The sequence below is a fragment of the Tympanuchus pallidicinctus genome, unplaced genomic scaffold (genome assembly GCF_026119805.1).
Source record: "Tympanuchus pallidicinctus isolate F22 unplaced genomic scaffold, pur_lepc_1.0 scaffold20, whole genome shotgun sequence".
NCBI classification, from domain to species: Eukaryota; Metazoa; Chordata; class Aves; order Galliformes; family Phasianidae; genus Tympanuchus; species Tympanuchus pallidicinctus.
The window spans coordinates 3,418,545-3,434,851 of NW_026294722.1; the positions used below are offsets into that span (position 1 = coordinate 3,418,545).

The following is a 16,307-nucleotide window of genomic DNA, read 5'->3' on the forward strand; positions in this document are numbered from 1 at the left end:
GGCTGTTCAGCCCTGGTCACTGTGTCCCTCAGCAAAGCCCGGGTATTGTCACCACATCTCGGAGGTGGAGAGCCCTCTGGACCAGGACTGCAGCTCGTGCCACAAGAACGCCTCCTGTTCCCACTGTGCTGGCGACTCCGACTGTCCTGGTGCCACCAAGTGCTGCCCCGGCAAGTGCGGCCACACGTGCCAGCAACCGGTGCTCGGTGAGGGCCGGCGGTGTGCAGTGTGTGGGGGTCTCGGTGAGGGGGGGGGGTGAGCTTGGAGCGGTGGGAGGGGGCTCACAGTTGCCATCCCTGAGCTCTGCCTGCGCCAGGGGTGAGGGATGTGGTTTCCTGGGGAGGTGGGTGCAGACCTGGCTCTGGGCAGGGAGGGGTTCGGTGCCACGGGGACCCGGAGCGCTCTCCCCTTGAGCCTTGTCCTCGGCTCACTTCAGCCCTTGGGACTGCCCAGACTTCTGCTACCTGCCCTCGGTCTGCGGGAACTGCAAGGCGCTCTTCATCCGCTTCTTCTACAACGCGTCCAGCCAGCAATGCGAGGAGTTCATTTACGGCGGCTGCGGTGGGAACAGGAACAACTTTGAGACCGAGCGGGAGTGCTCCCAGGCCTGCTCCCACCTGCGCTCCCAGCCACGCCAGCGGGGCTCCCCCCGGCCCCTGCCCCGTGGGGAGACGCTCCCCGCAGCCCTGCTCCCAGCCCCACACCTCTCAGCTCCGGGTGCCCAGTAACACCTCCCCGCCGTGCACGACCCCAGCCTGGGCAGATATCCCTGTCCCCATGGCTGGGTGGTGGTCACAGTGGCCGTGCTGGGGCCGTGGCTTGCCCGGGAAGCATGGCACAGGGCTGAGGTACCAGCAACAACCCGGCTGCCCCTCTGTGCTGTGCCCTGCCTGGAGGAGCCCAGCCCTGCCAGGAGCCGTGCTGCTGTCAATACAAGGACGGGTCATTGAGCAGGTCTGGCTCCTGTCCTTCCTGCCCCAGGTCTCGGATCCAGCCATCCCAGCACAGCTCCTGCTTACATCTAAATTGGTTTCCACTCCTGGTTCTGCCCTCAAGCTGCAGATGTGACCTGGCCAGGTCCTAAAGCGATGGCGAAACATCCCCACTTTGATGGGGGTCCCAGAGCTACCCCTGGCCTCAGGGCTGTGCTCACCCTGCATTGCTGAACCCCTGCAGCCCCACGCGTGCTGCGCAGACCCCCTGCTTGGTGCTGGTGAGGGGGACCCCAACCTGTGTCCTCCCTGGGCAATATGGGAGCTGGGCCCTGCAACACAGAGACTCAGAGGCAGCTGGAGATGGCATGCACTCGCTTTATTGCCGGTGGTGGCGAGAAGGGGACAGTCCAGCTCGGGGCTGTCAATGTCCTGTGTCCCCAGATGAAGGAAGGCACCTTCCTGCCACAGAGCTGCTGTTCTCACATCATGCAGCGCCTGGAAGGGAAATGTGCTTTTAGGGAGGTCTGACTGATGGGGATGAGGAGCAGTGGCCAAGGTTGTGGACAAGTGCTGCTGGTTTAGCATGGCCAGGTCTGGTGAGAGATCCCTTCTGCTCCTCATCCCTTTGGGTGCCCTCACCCTAAGGTCAGTGTCTGTGCCAGGAGCAGAGCCTGGACCAGATGGACTGAGCCCCTTTCCAGAAGGCTCTGCCTCCCCTGAGGGCCTGAAGTTCCCTTGTGTCCCCTGGATCTGGTCCCGTCCCTCAGTCTCCTCACCGCCAGGTATCTGCGTACAGACATGGCCACAGCCATTGCTGCAGCACTTCTGGCCCTGGGGACACCCCTTGTCAGAGCTGCACAGGTCCAAGCACGTCCCGCCGCCCCTGGGGATGGGGCACTCTCCCTCCCTTCCTGCAAGGCAGAACGCTCTGTGGGGCACCCATCTGTGGGCACCCACCATGGAGTACCCTGCCATCAGGGGACAGGGCTGGACCGCGGTTCTCACCTCTAGGCATGTCCATGCAGACATGGCCACAGCTGGTGCGGGTGCATCTCTGTCCTCGTGGGCACTGCGAGTCGGCATCACACTGCTCTGGGCACCGGCTGGCACCGTGCTGTGGCACAACGGCAACATCGTGCTCTGTGGCAGGAGAGGACACTCACCTGGTGCTGAGCTGGGGCTGGGCATGTTTGTTACTTGGGTAGAAAGAGGGGAAGGCACAGTGGACAAGGGGGTGAGTGGATACAGGGCCAGAGCAGGCACAGCCTTGGCAGCCCCAGCACAGAGCTCTGTTGTGAGGTCCCTATTGGTGCAGGACGGCCACGGTGCCGCTGTGGGCTCAGAGCACAGCAGACCCCATCTCTGTCCCTGCTGCTGGCTGACATCCCAGCCCAGGGGCTCACCTTTGAGAGAGGCAGGCATGCAGACATTGCTACAGCCATTGCTGCAGCACTTCTGGCCCCAGGGACACTCCTCATCCAAGCTGCACAGGTCCAAGCATGTCCCGGCCTCCCTGGGGATGGGGCACACTCCCACTCTCCCTGCAAGGCAGAGCATGTGCTGCAGGACTCCCACCTGTGGGCACTCATCCATGGGCACCCATTCATGGGACACCCACCCGTGGGCACCCTGTGGTTCCCGGGCACTTAGATAGTGCTCACCCCCAGGGATGTCCACGCAGACATGGCTGCAGCCCATGTGGGTGCACCGCTGTCCCTGGGGGCACTGTGCATCAGTCTCACACTCCTCTGCGCACTGTCTGGAGGCACCACCGCTGCTCTCTGCGGGCACAGCCACCTGCGGTCACCATTTGTCCCCAGAGAAGGTGGCTGCTCCCCTCTGCCCAGCTGCTCCCCACTACCTCTGGGTACAGCCACGCAGCCCCAAGTGCATCCTGTGTTGCAGCACTTCTCATCCCTCCTGCACACGCTGTCATCTAGGCATTGGTTCCTGCGTCGGCGCCGGGGGTCCCAGCAAGGCTCTGCCCGGGGGCACTGCCCAGGGTGTTCTGTGAGAGGAGGGGCTGCGGCTGAGTGCGAGGGGTTCCCCACACTGCCAGCACTGCTGCCACTGCTGCTCCTTGCCCATGGTGCAGCTGAGGCCCAACTGCCTGCCCTCACCTCTGGCTGGGCGGGAGCAGCGCATGGCGCAGCCAGAAAAGCAGCACTTCTCCTGTCTGGGGCAGTCCCTGTCGTGCAGGCAGTCATCCTCCTCCGTGCATGGCTCTGATGTCAGCTGCAGCCTCACCTTTGGGCACTGCCCAGGTTTGTCTGAGAAAAGGAAGAGAAGGGGTAGCAGGGCCACAGGCTCGCCCGCAGGGACTGGGCTGCAGGCATGGCAGTCTTGGCACCTTGGGGGCACTCTGGTAGCATCCTATGTGCCCTCTGTGCACCCAGCTGTGGCTGTGCCTTCCACAAGCTGCAAGAGGCTGGGCACTGAGCCCGGCTGTGTGAGGCACTGCAGGCACGGCCCCATCCTGCCCCCTCACCTGGCTCTGGGGCCATGCAGGTGTGACCGCATCGACTGCTGCAGCACTTCTCATCTCCTGGGCACTGCTCGTCTCCTGCACAGGGGTCCTGGCACTGGGATCCCGCTGCCTGCTTGCTCAGGGGGCAGATCCCTGGTTTCTCTGGAAGGCAGGAGATGTGCAGCTGGGGATGGCTGGGCATCACTACAGATGCCCTGGGGGGGCTGTTCAGTGGCTCCAACCTTGGGCCGGGCGCAGGCACACGTAGTCACAGCCCTGCAGGCAACACTTCTCCTCACCGGGGCAGTCAGAGTCACGCCGGCACCACTCTCTGCAGTCGTAGCTGGGGAACAGCCCAGCACTGGCCGGGCAGAATCCATCCTTCCCTGCTGGTCATGATGTGGGGTGAAGTGGGTCCCACTGCAGTGCAGCAGCCCCATGGGGACACATCCCAGAGCACATGGGCAGGGTGCATTGCCTGATCCATCACTGCATCCCTCCATGTTGGGGCCTCCTATCCTGCAAGGTGATCCCCCATCCATCATCCCCTTGCTCCCAGCTGCACTCGCTGTGCCCAGGCTGGCAGCTCTGCTGTTGGTGTGGCTCCAGGCGGCAGAGCTGAACTGCAGAGCAGAGCTTGGATGGTGGGGTCACTGTGTTGGAGGTGAGAGTGGGATGGACCAACTGCAGGGTGTCTTCAGTGTCCCCACCACATCCCTGCTGCTGTGTGCGCTGCTCCCAACCCTGCCCCTCTCTGCCTGTGGTGGGTGCTGTGGGCACCCCTTGTCCCCAGGCCGTGGCCCCGCCTGTAACCACGTCCCACCCGTCCCACCCCGTCTCACGGGCTGGCGCTGCAGGCAGGCACTGGAGGCCGCAGCTGCTGTTGCAGCACTTCAGCGCGTTGGGGCAGTCGCTGTCACCATCGCACTCCTCCCGGCACGGCCCCTCCAGCTCCGGCAGCACCACGGGACACTCCCCGGTTTTGGGTTTCTCTGGTGGAGCAGAGCAATCAGAAGCAGCCCTGAGCACCGCTGGGGACCGGGGGACATCGCATTGCCCCCGACTCCCGGAGCTCCGTGCCCTCACCGTGGCTCAGGCACGCCCGGCGGCACGCTGCCCGCGTCCCGAAGCGGTTGGCGTTGCCCCCGCAGCCGCTGTAGGGGAACGTCTCGCAGCGCCCGGAGGTGACATTGTAGAAGAAGCTCAGCTCGTGGCCGCCGCAGGGCCCCGGCATGGCGGGGAGATGGCAGATGTCTGCAGCACAGCCCTGAGCGCCCCGCGGAGCCGTGGCTGTCCCCGTGCACGTGGCTCCAGTGGCACACGGAGGCCTTACCCTGCGCCGGCTCCACGCAGGCTGCGCCGCAGCCCAGCGGGCAGCACTTCTGGCTGCCCAGGCAGTCTTTGTCCTCCTGACACCGAAAGGAGCAGGGGTAAAAGAGCCCCTCTGGGGCGGCAGCGGGGCAGGCACCGGGCTTCTCTGCAACACCGATTGGCATGGCTGGGGGTGAGGTGCGCCCCGAGGGCACCAGCGGTAGCACCGGTTAATCTGCCCTTGTGGCCCTCCCTGTGTCACATCCCACAGCTCCCCCTGCTGTGTCTCGGACCTCCCACGCCCCATTCCAGATGCCCTCACCTGCCCCATCCCAGTCTTGGGAGATGGGAGCCACAAGTGGTGCTGGAGCTGCTCTGGGTAATGGGGACAGGACAAGGACAGGGATGGGGCTGGTGGACAAGGGGTGCTGGTGGTGGTGCTGAGGCTGTGCAGTGGGGCCATACCTTCTGCCGGGGGTGTGCAGCGGAGGCGGCACTCGTGGGAACAGCACTTGAGCCAACCGGGACACGCTGAGTCGTTGGTGCAGAGAGGGGGCTCCTGATGGAGGCAGCGTGTGAAGTCCCGGGGACACAGACCTGGTTTTTGCAGCTCCCCTGTAGCGGGATGTGGAGTCAGGGCAGCACCCAGCATCGCCCTGCCTGTGGAGGGGATGGCTGCAGCCTCTGCAACCCACTGCACCCCTCCCTGCCACGTGCACTCCAATGCTACGTGCACCCCTGCCCTGTGGCCTCTCCCCTCCCTGTGCAGCCCCCTGGCATGAAGCTCATCCTCTTTGCATCACCCTGGTGCGTGTTCTCAGCCTGGCTGAGGCTCCAGTCCATCTCTCCAGGAGGAGGGAGGTCACTGCTGCCATTCCCCAGCGGTGTCACACAGATGAAGCCGCAGGCAGTGAAGCAGCACTTCTGGTCCTGCAGGCACCCTCTGTCGTCATCACAGGCGCTGGGACACGGCATGCGCTGGGGCTGAGATGAGGGTTGGGGGCAAACGCCGGCGTGGGCTGGGGAGTGGGAACATCTGAGTGGGGAGCTCGGGGCACTGCGCTCTCCCTGCAGCTGGGAATCCCCCTGGCCCACAGCTGAGGCTGCTGTTCCTGTGCTGAGCCGAGGGATGCCATGGGAGCACCCCTTCTGCAAACACCCGTCGCCAGAGCTCTTGGCAGCTCTGTGCTGTTTGAGTTGCAAACAGAGACACTGCTGGGAAGGTTTCACTGCAAACAGCAGCTGTTCCACTCAAACAAAGGAAAGCTCCCATCGCTGCGGAGGCGGCAGTAGTGCAGAGCTGGGCTGCTCTGGTGCAGCTTTGTCCCACGCAGGGTGGGACGGGGCACTCAATGGTGTGTGCCCACTGTGCTACCCATTGGGTCACGGGGTTGGATCAGAGGATCACAGAATCACAGAATTGTAGGGGTTGGAAGGGAACTCTAGAGGTCATCGAGCCCAACCCGCTGTTAAAACAAGTTCCCCATAGGAGGTCACATTGATAGGTGTCCAGACAGGTCTTGGATATCTTGGATATCTCCAAGAGAAGGGGAATCCAGCACCTCTCTGGGCAGCACCCATCTGGATGGATCTGCATGAGTCAGGTGCTACATGCAGGGCTGAGGAAGGGAGGTATGGTCTGAGGAGGAAACTGATCCAGGGCTGCAAGGGAGAGGCTGAGAGCAGCTGTCAGCCCTGAGACCCCACAGCAGCACTGTGTGCACAGCACCCAACTGCTGCCCTGCACAGCCCCCGCGCAGCCCCTGGCCCTACCCAGCATCCCTGGTGCTGGGCCCTGTGAGAGCAGCAGAGAATAGCAATGTCCCAGCTCAGAAGTGCCAGCACCGAGGGATCCCGGGGCAGGAGATGCACACGGGTGCTCCTGGACAGAGCTGGCTCAGACCCCCCTGCAGGTACTTACCATCTTCCTCACCCAGTGCAGTGCTCTGCTCCATCCCAAGGAGCAGCCCCAGGAGGAGGCAAAGTCCCAGGCACATGGTGCTGCGGGGATGCTGCGTGCCCACAGCTGAGGCAGTACTGGGTTTAAAGTCTCCGGCGGAGCTGCCAGGGGTGCTGCAGCACAAGCGGTGGGGAGCGGGCAGAGAACAGGAGGAGGGATCGTTCCCAGAACCGCAGGCGCCCTGCCAGCCGGCTGCTTATCTCCGGCCTCACTGCGCTTTTGGGTCAGGATGACCCATGGGGATGGGGCAGGGACAGGGACAGGGCAGCAAAGGTCACACAGGCACCATCCCTGCAGTACTGCACAGCAGAGCCTGGACAGCCCCCAGGATGGAGCACAGTAATGGGTTCAATCAGGATAGGAAGGAGTGGAGCTGCATGGCTCCCAGCACGAAGGCGCTGCTCCTCTCCCTGTCCCCAGGGTGTGCTCCATCTGCCCCTGACTGTGCTTCCAACCTGAGTTTCACACTTTGGGATGCAAATAAACCCTTTCTTGGTGCAAGGAATCTGAGTCAACAGGTTTCTGGCACTCCTGTTGGGACAGCAGCAGTGTTTCCGCAGGACCCTGACAGTGTTGTGGTGGTGCCTGGGGGGCACAGCATGGAAACAGGGCCTCCTCTCCCTGCCCCGGGGCTGCCTGCAGCCACGTGTCCACCCACAGTGCCTGCACCATGGAAAACCCCCAGCAAACTGCAGGCAACAGAAAGCACTCACTGCAGCCCGGCTGCCACATGCTGGTTTATTCTGGGTCCACGTTTCCAGGTAGACTGGGGGTGTCCATGCCATGCACAGGCTGGCTTGTGCAGAGGGGCTGGATGTGGGGGTTTGCCTTTGTCCCTGGAGCACAGCTGTGGGAGGTGGCAGAGACTTCAGCCAGAGTCAAACATTGCTTATCGCCCCAGCCAGAGATGCTGCCAGAGGGATGAGAGCAGTGGGGCAGTGGGTGCTGCAACGGCAGTGGGGTGGAATGGCCCTAAAATGGCAGCTCCCAGAGCCACCCCCACAGCCAGGGCTAGGCTGTGCCTGGAAGAGATGGATGTGGTGGTCAGAGCAGGATGAGTGCTCCATCCTGTGCCGTCCCTTGCAGGCAGGGTGTGGGGTTCGTCTTACCCTGCAGTGGGGGAACGCATGTGCGACCGCAGTCCTGCAGGCAGCACTTCTGGCTGGGTGGACAGTCCTTGTCCTCCAGGCATAGGATGAGGCACTCACCAGCCCTGGTGGTTGTGGCAGGACAGAGCCCCGGGCGCACTGTGCACGTGCAGAGAGAGGGAACGGTGTGGTGAGCCCCTGGCCTTGGCTGCTGCCGCTTCCCCAAGCCCCCACCGGCCCCCGAAGGGGCACAGTGTTCCAGGGCAAAGGGGCACTGGCCCTGCAGGGAGGGTGCTCAGCCAGGGAGGGGATGGGGGAACGTGGCACGATTTCTGCCCCATGGCTCAAAGCTTTTACCCTCGGTGGGCAGTTTGCAGACGTGGCCGCAGCCAGTGGTGCAGCACTTCTTGGCCCCAGGACAGTCAGCATCGCTGTCACACCGATCCAGGCAGGGGCCCAGGGAGCCTCGCAGCACCACGGGGCACGCACCAGACTTTGCTGCAAGAGAGCAGCCCTGAGCATCACAGCCCTGAGCATCACAGCCCCACTGTGCCCATGGGAGCTTGGCTGCATTGGGAACTTGTGCCTTGTGCATGGCTTAGGGTTGCAGCGTGCCTCTGCCCCAGCTCCCCTCTGGCCTCCATCCTGCCCCCATCCTGCGCCTGTGGCATGCATGGGAAGTGCACAGGCGTGCATGGGGTGTGCACACCCATGGAGGATGCACGCCCGGAGAGGAGTGGGGATGGGGGCAGCAGGTACCTGTGTACGGGGTAGTGCAGGTCAGCCCGCAGCCAGAGAAACAGCACTTCTGGTCCCCGGGGCAGTCCCTGTCATCGGTGCACAGGTTGGGGCAGGCAGCATCACGCCGGGCTCGCTTCCGTGGGCAAAGGCCGGATTTGGCTGGAGAGGACAGGGGGCTCAGGGTGCAGCTCAGATGCTCAGTGATGCACTGCTCTCACAATGACAAAATTGCCAACCCATGGCTCTGCCCTACTGCACCTCTAGCCCAACACAAGCACAGCCCCCCGACTCGGGCAACCTTACCTGGCTCAACTCTCATGCAGCGGGCGCAGCACCTCTCCCCATGGCCACACGCAGTCTCATTGCAGCAGCTCACCCCACAGCTCACCCCCACAGGGCTGCCCAGGCTCTCTGTGAGGGAAGCAGTGCTGTGTGCTGGGGAGCACAGCTCGCCCCGTGGCACCCATCCCCTGTCCAGCACCAGCAGCTCCACAGCTCCCCGTACCTGCAGTAGGCAGCATGCAGGCGCGCACATCCCGGAGAAGGCAGCACTTCTCAGCGCCGGGGCAGCTGTGGTCAGACAAGCAGTACCTCCTGGTGGGGCGCGTGGGGCTGCTCCCCACTGCCGGGCACACTCCTGCTTTGCTGGGGGCAGGGAGGGCGGCTGGTGGCCGCTGGCCCCTGTGTGCCCGGCGTGGTGGGGGGCTGGCAGCGGGGCCATCGCCGCGATCCCCACGGTGCTGCTGGGCTGGGGCAAGCGGCAGAGGCAGGGCCAGGAGCAGCAGCGCGAGGGCACCGGTGCTGGGCATCGTGCTGTTGGGGCTGCTGTGGCACTGCGACTGCCAGTGGGTATTTAAGTCTGCTGGGGGGCACCAGCCCATGGCAGCACATGTTTCCAGGGCTGTGGGAGCACTGAGCACAAACAATTCGTTTCGAGGGAGACTCCCAGAGCAGTGCTGGGCTCTCAGCCCGTGGCTGGCGCATCCCCTGCAGCGCTCCCTTTCCAGGTCACCAGTGACCCGCAAACAGCCAGGCCAGGGGATGTGGGAGGTGCTCCCCAACCCTGCTCCCTGTGCTCCCCAATGTGGGCACCTGGGAGAGCCTGGTGAGCCTGTGCATCCCATCACTGCTTCCCAGAGCCCACCCCATTCTGCCCAGGAATCATCAGCATCACCTCCTAGCATGCATGGAGTGGGGAGCGATGCTGCAGGGCCTTGGTGGGATGTGAGTGGGGACACATCCATGCTGCAGGCACCAGGCTGTATGGGGCAGGCTGCAGGGTGGTTGTGTGTGCCTGGCTCAGCTGTGCTCTATGTAATCCTCCAGAAGGGCCTTCAGAGGTCCAAGGGACCGTTTGCTGTGGCCCTTGGGGTTCCTCAGCTCACGTTACCTCTGGGAGCTGTGGGGCTCTTGGGAAGAGTGGAAGAGCAGCAAGAGCAAGGGCTGGGTCCGAGCAGGGTGGGCAGGGATGGGGCAGGGACATGCAGGCTTCGTTGCCCACAGCTCCCTCAAGCAGCTGCCATGGGCGCTGTGCTGCTGGTGGGCTGGGAGTGTGTAGTGCAGGGGGTGCTTTGAGAAATGCTGTGCCATTGCACGCAGCAGCAGCAGCATTGTTGTCCCCCTAGGCCATCACAGAACTCAGCTCCATGGACGCAGCTGCAACTGCATATCAGGCCCCAGTTGGAGCACATCCCTTAACTGGCTGAGGAGCCAATGTCACAGCAGCTGAGACTGGGACAGCACTGAGCAGGAGCATGGGCTGGGGAGCCTTGGGGAAATGGGGCCTGGGATCAGCACTGCAGGAACGGTGCTGGCTTGGGGTGGGCATTTGTCTGGTGCAGACCCTTCTAGACACTGCCTGCTCCAGCAGCCATTTGGGCACACTGAGTGCACTGCAGAGTGCAGCTGGAAGCGCATCAGGATGGAGACGCGGCCAAAAACAGGGCAGGGAGTGGCTGCTTTATTGGCGAGAGTGCAGGGGGCTGTGGCACACCCCGAGCGGGGCCCTCGGATGGGAGTTGAGGCTGAAGGCTCCATGCTGGGGTCCCAGACAAGGCCGGGGCAGGAGGGCATCAGGGCCTGGCCATGCAGCGTCACATTGGGCAGCAGCTTCCCTACAGCTGGGATGAAGGAGGCTGCACCTGCAAAGGGAGCAGAGGGCTGTGAGCAGGATGGGGCAAGTGGGACAGGAGCCCGGGGCTGGGTGAGTGCTGACTGACCTCAGTACAGTGGAGTCACACAGGAGACCTTCCCGCAGCCATTCCTGCAGCACTTCAGGCTCCCAGAGCAGTTGGAGTCCATCTTGCACTGGTTAATGCAGAGCCCCAGCATGGGGATCCCTGGCTTCACGGACGGGCAGGTGCCAGGTTTCTCTGCAAGGCGAAGGACATGGCGTGAGATCCGCTGTCCCAGCAAGGTGTGCAGGGCTGTGCTGCAGCTCCTGAAGCTGAGTGTGGTGAGCACCCTGCAGCAGAGCGGCTGTGGGGCCATGCCTGGTGCAGAGCCGGAGAGGGCACTGCTCGGAGACCCTTCTTGAGCTCATTGCTGGATGCAGGACAGTACTGGGGCTGATGCATTGTGCAGCTGGTACGTCCCAAAGAATGTGAAGTGCAGTGGGTGTGTGCTCTCTGCCCCCGGCAGCGATCTCAGCAGCACCAGGGATGCTCAGAGCCAACCGAGCTGCAGGCAGGAGGAAGAGGTGAGTGTGGCCAGCACCACCCAAGGCTGTGTGGGCAACTGCTCCATTGAAGCATAGCCCAATCCTGCGGGGCTCCGTGCAGAGCCCCATGACTGTGCTGCAGGCAGAACACAGAGGATGCCCAGGACCACACCGCTACCGAGCGCTGGGAGCCCCGGAGGCATTTGCTCATGGGAACAAGACTTGCACCGACCCTGGGAGCGTTACCGTTGGGCTCCTGGCAGGCCTTGCCACAGGCCGCCGGGCAGCACTTGAGGGTGCTCTCGCAGTCGCCATCGGACTGGCACCCCATCGTGCAGTTCGCTTCTTCTGCTGCTGGCTCCGGGCACACGCCGGCTTTTACTGAAAGGCAAAGGCACACGGTGTGGGTGGGAGGGTTGTCTGGAGGCAGGCGATGCTGTTCCCAGTCCCGGCGTGGGCTCAGGGATGCTGCAGAGAGCAGCCACGCTGCAGAACGTGTGCCTGGAGCCCATCCCCAGCAGGCCCCAGGCCAGGAGTGATGCCGGCTGCTGCCGCGGGGCCGTGCGCTCATACTCACTCGTGACATTCAGGACGGATGCTGGCAGCAGCTCTGCCCAGAGAACCAGGAGCCCCGCGAGGAGGAGCGCGCTGCTGGCCTTGGGCATGGTGCAGGGGAGCTGTGCGTGTGCGGGGCCACCCGGCTGGGCTTTAAGCTCCTCTCCAGGTGGGGCGGGAGGGGACTGCCTTCCGGGTGGCTCATAAGGAACTGGCTGGGCCAGGCTCCCCCTTCTTGCCATTGCACAATCCCCAAGTATCAGGTATCTGCTCGCTGCTGGCAGCTGACCAGGAAGTGGGAGCCTCGAGGAGCCCAGGCGTCTACACAGAAAACTTGCCCGGCAGGAACAGCAGCCAAGCACCGTGCATCGCCATGCTCGGCATGCCGGGAGCCCCCAGCCCACAGCCCGTGGGGCACAGAGCCACGGCAGGCCCTCTAATGGTCAGCTCAGGCTTGGGGCCAGCAGTTCATGTGGCACACGTGACAACTGTGCTCGGATCCGTCCGGTCCCTGGGCTGGCAGCCATCGTGCACATGAGCGCAGCCCCTGCCCTGGTGAGCTGCGTGGGGATGCAGTGGTGCTCAGGTCGGTGGCAGGCAAGCAGTGAGCTGCTGTGTGCTCTGGCTGTGTGCCCTCTGCTCCATGGTACCAGGCAGTCCTGCAGCCTGCGCATTGGGTGCCTGGCAGTGCTGAGCAGCGCCAAGCCAGGCTGTATTTGAGCAGACCAAGCAATCCTAATCACCCCACGTGGCTGCTGGCTCTCATCACTGTTTGCCACTCCACCAGTTCTTGCTCATCTGCAGGTGCTACCAGCAGTGGTTTTCATTCCTTTGGGTTTGCTGACGGAAGCAGAGCGGCTCAGCACCATGCTGAGGGACCTTAGGGGCCTCAGCCCTTCACTCACTGCTCCAGGTTTGGCTCAGTGCATTTGATCACTGCGTGGGATCCAGTGCTCTGCACGGTGATGGTGCTGCCCAGCTGCAGGGCTGGGGCTGGATCTTCTCTGCTGGGCAGAATCCAGAGCATCCCTGGCCCCAGCCCTATCCTGGATGTATGCCCAGGCTGAGCCTCTCCTCTGCAGTGTGAGGGTGGAAATAGGTCCCTCCTTCATCGCTGAGTCCCCATCACTGCACCCGCAGCCCTCACAGCTTTGGGCTGCAGCATCCTGGAGCCGTGTGGGCTTGGGGCTGCATGGGTTCAGGGCAGGCAGTCCCCGCTCTGAGGTCACGAGCTGTTTGTCTGCTCGGCCAGCATCTATTTCCAGGTAATTTAAGCCCACAGTCAACAACGCAGTGAGGCACGGAGCAACAGTAAATCAGTAACTGTTTGCATTTGCCGCGGTCCCCTCCCCAGCGCGTGTGTTTATGCAGTAACAGGACCCGGCGCTGACAGCCGCGGGACACTCACTGCATTTCATTGCTGTGTAGCATGGTGGGAATGGGGCAGCCTGGGATAGCATTGGGATAGCATTGGGATAGCATTGGGATAGCATTGGGATAGCATTGGGATCGCCCCACACCCTGCAGTGCCTGCTGTGTGCCAGGAACTGTGCTCTGTGCTGGGAAACTGCTCCAAGCTGGAGCTCCTGGCCCCGGGGCAAATAAAGGAGCTCCTGCATAAAGGCAGCCTTGTTGCACCAGGACATGCTGCTCCAGCTGCGGGCTGGGCTGAACATCAGGCTGGGCTGAGTGACCATGTGTCCCCACTGTGTGCTGCACAGGGACAAAATCCATCCTGACCTAACGCTGCAGCAGGGCTGGCACCTGGCAGTGGGGCAGTGCTGCCCACCCCACAGCTCCGGGATCAGCTCCATGTCCTGCCATGATCTGTGCTGCTGCACCTGCGCCGGTGCTGCCAGCAGCACTTGCCTTTGAGGTTCATCACTCTGCTCAGATGGCTGATCTTCTAATTGCCCTTATCAGTCCCTTTGGCTTGTAAAATCTGTAGAGTGCAGCATTTCCTGAGCACTGGTGTGAGTGGGATGGGGCCGGGGGGGCTGCGGACGTGCGGATTCCCGCAGCCAAGCTGCACCACAGCAGCCAGCAGCAGGGAAACTGCAGAGGGTGGGAGCCCAGAAAGCCCTCCAAGGACAGCACTCATGGAGGGAGCAATGCAGAGCAGGGCAAGGTGCCGGGCTTTACCCAGGGGTGACACTGTGACCCCCGTGGGACACTGCTCAGCTCCTGTTCTGCCTGGATCTGCCTGCAGCCAGCAGGAGCAGCTGGGGTGGCACAGAACCTGCCGGCTGCAGGGCCTGCAGCTGTGCCTGGCTCAGCCCACGCACTCACCATCGCTTCCCTGAATATGCTTTGGCTCCTATCGCCCACACACAGCATTCAGGATGCTACTGTCCTGCCCTGGCTCTGCCAGGTGCTTCCCTACCAGAGGACAGGGACAGCCATGGCTGTGTGAGCCGCGGCAGCCAGCTCTGTGCCATGGTATGTCACGGGCAGGACCCTGGCCCAGGAGCCCAAACTGATGGGCGCCCTTCCCCCAGCAGAGGAACAGTGAGTGCACTGTGCCCGGTGACCACAGCTGACCCACAGGTGGCAAGAAAGGAGCTGAGGTCACAGCCCCTCCATGAAGAGCACAGCAAATGCCCAACAGGCAGTGTGGCTGTGCACCCCGGCAGGCAGGGACACTGGGAGACAGGGTGAAAAGGGGACACCCCTTCCTTCAGGCTCAGGCACTTTCTGAGCTCAAATCATGACAGACAGCCTCATTCATGGGCTGATGTTCTGGGAATTCTGACCGCTCTGGGGGCTGTCCCACCCCTCCAGGCATGCCCCATGTAAGCAGAAGTGCTCTGCTGCAGTCTCAAGCTCTTCTTGCCCCCATGCTACCTGCATGGCACGGATCTCAGTGGCACCGCTCAGGGCTGAGGAGCTGTCAGGCAGTGCCTGGCCCTGTGCTGCTGCAGTGTGTCCCACTGGAGGGACAGCAGCCCATGCCAGCCCTGCAGTGCCCTGGGAGCTGCTGTGACCCTGTGCCCACCTCATGCACTCACCTACGGTTACAGCGGCCGTGGCAGCTGGCTGCAGCTGTGTGCACAGTGCAAGGATAACCACAAGCAGAACACCGGCGGCCTTCATGGTGCTCCCGAGGATTCCGACAGCTGGCGTGGGTCAGCGGGGGTTTATATCCATATGAGGCTGGGGAGGGGCCACCACACACATAACCTTTGGGTGCTGAAACTCCTGCTGCATTTCAAGGCTGTGCCCGAGGCAGCAGCAGCAGCCCTGTGTGATGTCATTAACTGAGAAATCATTTACCATGGCCCTCTCCCACTCCCAACAGCCAGGCTGGGTGGGGACGTGAGCACTGTGCCTGGGTGGTGGCAACGTGGGCGACAGGCCAGGCAGCACGAAGGAAGGGGCTGGAGTTCCCTGGTTTGAGGACAGCAGGGTGGTCAACAAAGGGGTGGCAATCTTCTCTCCACAGCCACTCTCCATAGCTATGGGGACTCATCACCACACATGTCAGATGCCGCCTGGGCCTGGAGAGAGATGGGACAAGCTGTGGGTCAGGGAGCAAGGGTGGGAGGCAGGAGGACGTCTGCCCACTGTGCTGTGCCCACACCTCGGTGTTGGCTCCTGCCTGCCCCGTCCCCATGTCACAGCCCTGGTCCCCAAGGGTGAGCATGGCCTCAGGGGGTGCAGAGTGCGGGAAGGCGCTGTGCCGTGCCCCCACCCGCCTTGCACCCATTCCTCTGCAGGGCCAGGCAGGCTGGGTGCGTCACGTCGGCAGGGTCAGTGTGGGGCTGCCTCCTGCCCGCCCCATGCCCCACTGCACCCGATCCCTGCAGGTGCTGCAACCCCCAGACGGGGTGGGGAGCTCATAGGGAGTGAAGGGTGAGCGGTGCCACGGTGTGCTGCTCTGTGCCACGTGGCCCCAAGGTGGGTGACGCAGCCAAGGTGACCCAGACACTTAGCAGCGCCTTCGTGTCCCCACGGGGCTGCGCATGTGGTGCCATGACCCATCTGCTCCAGCTGCCTCTTGCTTCAGGGCCTGCCTCGTGGGCACTGGGCTCACTGGGCTCAGCAGAGCTACGTGGTGGAAGCCAGATGCCCCAAGGAGTGTCTGTGGCTGTGGGTGGTGGGTGACAGATGTGGTGCAGGGCTAGGTGTGGGGTAGGGGGCTGCAGGGTGGGAGCTGCATGGTGCTGGGGCCGGTGAGGAGGAGCAGAGCAGGGAATGGGGAGAGGCCATGGCTGAGCACCAGGCGGGCAGAGACTGCTGCTGGCAGGGCTCCTTTCAGCCCACCTGCAATTGGGCGTCAACGTGCCGGGCCGAAGGGATCGCTGCTGTCTCAGAGGGGGGATTGTACACCTCGCCGATCCTATTTCCCTGCTGGGAAATTCCTGTTTGCGTCATCCATGCTCCCAATAGCCAAACGCGCTTGTTGCTAGAGAGACTGCACCTGAAACAAAGGGAACCTTCAGCAAGAGAAACAAAAGGCCCCAGAACAGTCCCATCCCCGCAGGGCCGCTCAGAGAGACGCCCCGACGTGAAGACGAGCAGCGCAGCGACGGCAGCGTGGGGATTCATAGAGTCACAGTGTCACAGCATGGCTGGGTTGCAAGGAACCCCA

General features: G+C 63.1%; 3 protein-coding genes across 3 annotated transcripts in view; all 3 read right to left on the reverse strand.

Annotated features, from left to right (window-relative positions):
- Nucleotides 1-16,307, reverse strand: part of TGM2 (transglutaminase 2) — a 136,640-nt gene that overhangs the window by 11,538 nt on the left and 108,795 nt on the right. The window lies entirely within an intron of this gene.
- LOC128081192 (proprotein convertase subtilisin/kexin type 5-like) lies at nt 928-4,636 on the reverse strand. Its single transcript, XM_052684216.1, has 11 exons — nt 4,489-4,636; nt 4,245-4,394; nt 3,645-3,791; nt 3,424-3,564; nt 3,056-3,205; nt 2,554-2,716; nt 2,339-2,510; nt 1,941-2,075; nt 1,712-1,846; nt 1,311-1,430; nt 928-1,080 (listed from the first exon to the last, which is right to left on the reverse strand). Exons 1-11 carry the CDS (start codon nt 4,634-4,636, stop codon nt 928-930), a joined length of 1,614 nt encoding a protein of 537 aa, XP_052540176.1.
- On the reverse strand, nt 10,441-11,927 carry LOC128081219 (WAP four-disulfide core domain protein 2-like). Its single transcript, XM_052684256.1, has 4 exons — nt 11,739-11,927; nt 11,408-11,542; nt 10,722-10,874; nt 10,441-10,643 (listed from the first exon to the last, which is right to left on the reverse strand). The coding sequence occupies exons 1-3, from the start codon at nt 11,824-11,826 to the stop codon at nt 10,723-10,725; spliced, it is 375 nt and encodes a 124-aa protein (XP_052540216.1). The 5' UTR covers nt 11,827-11,927; the 3' UTR covers nt 10,441-10,643; nt 10,722.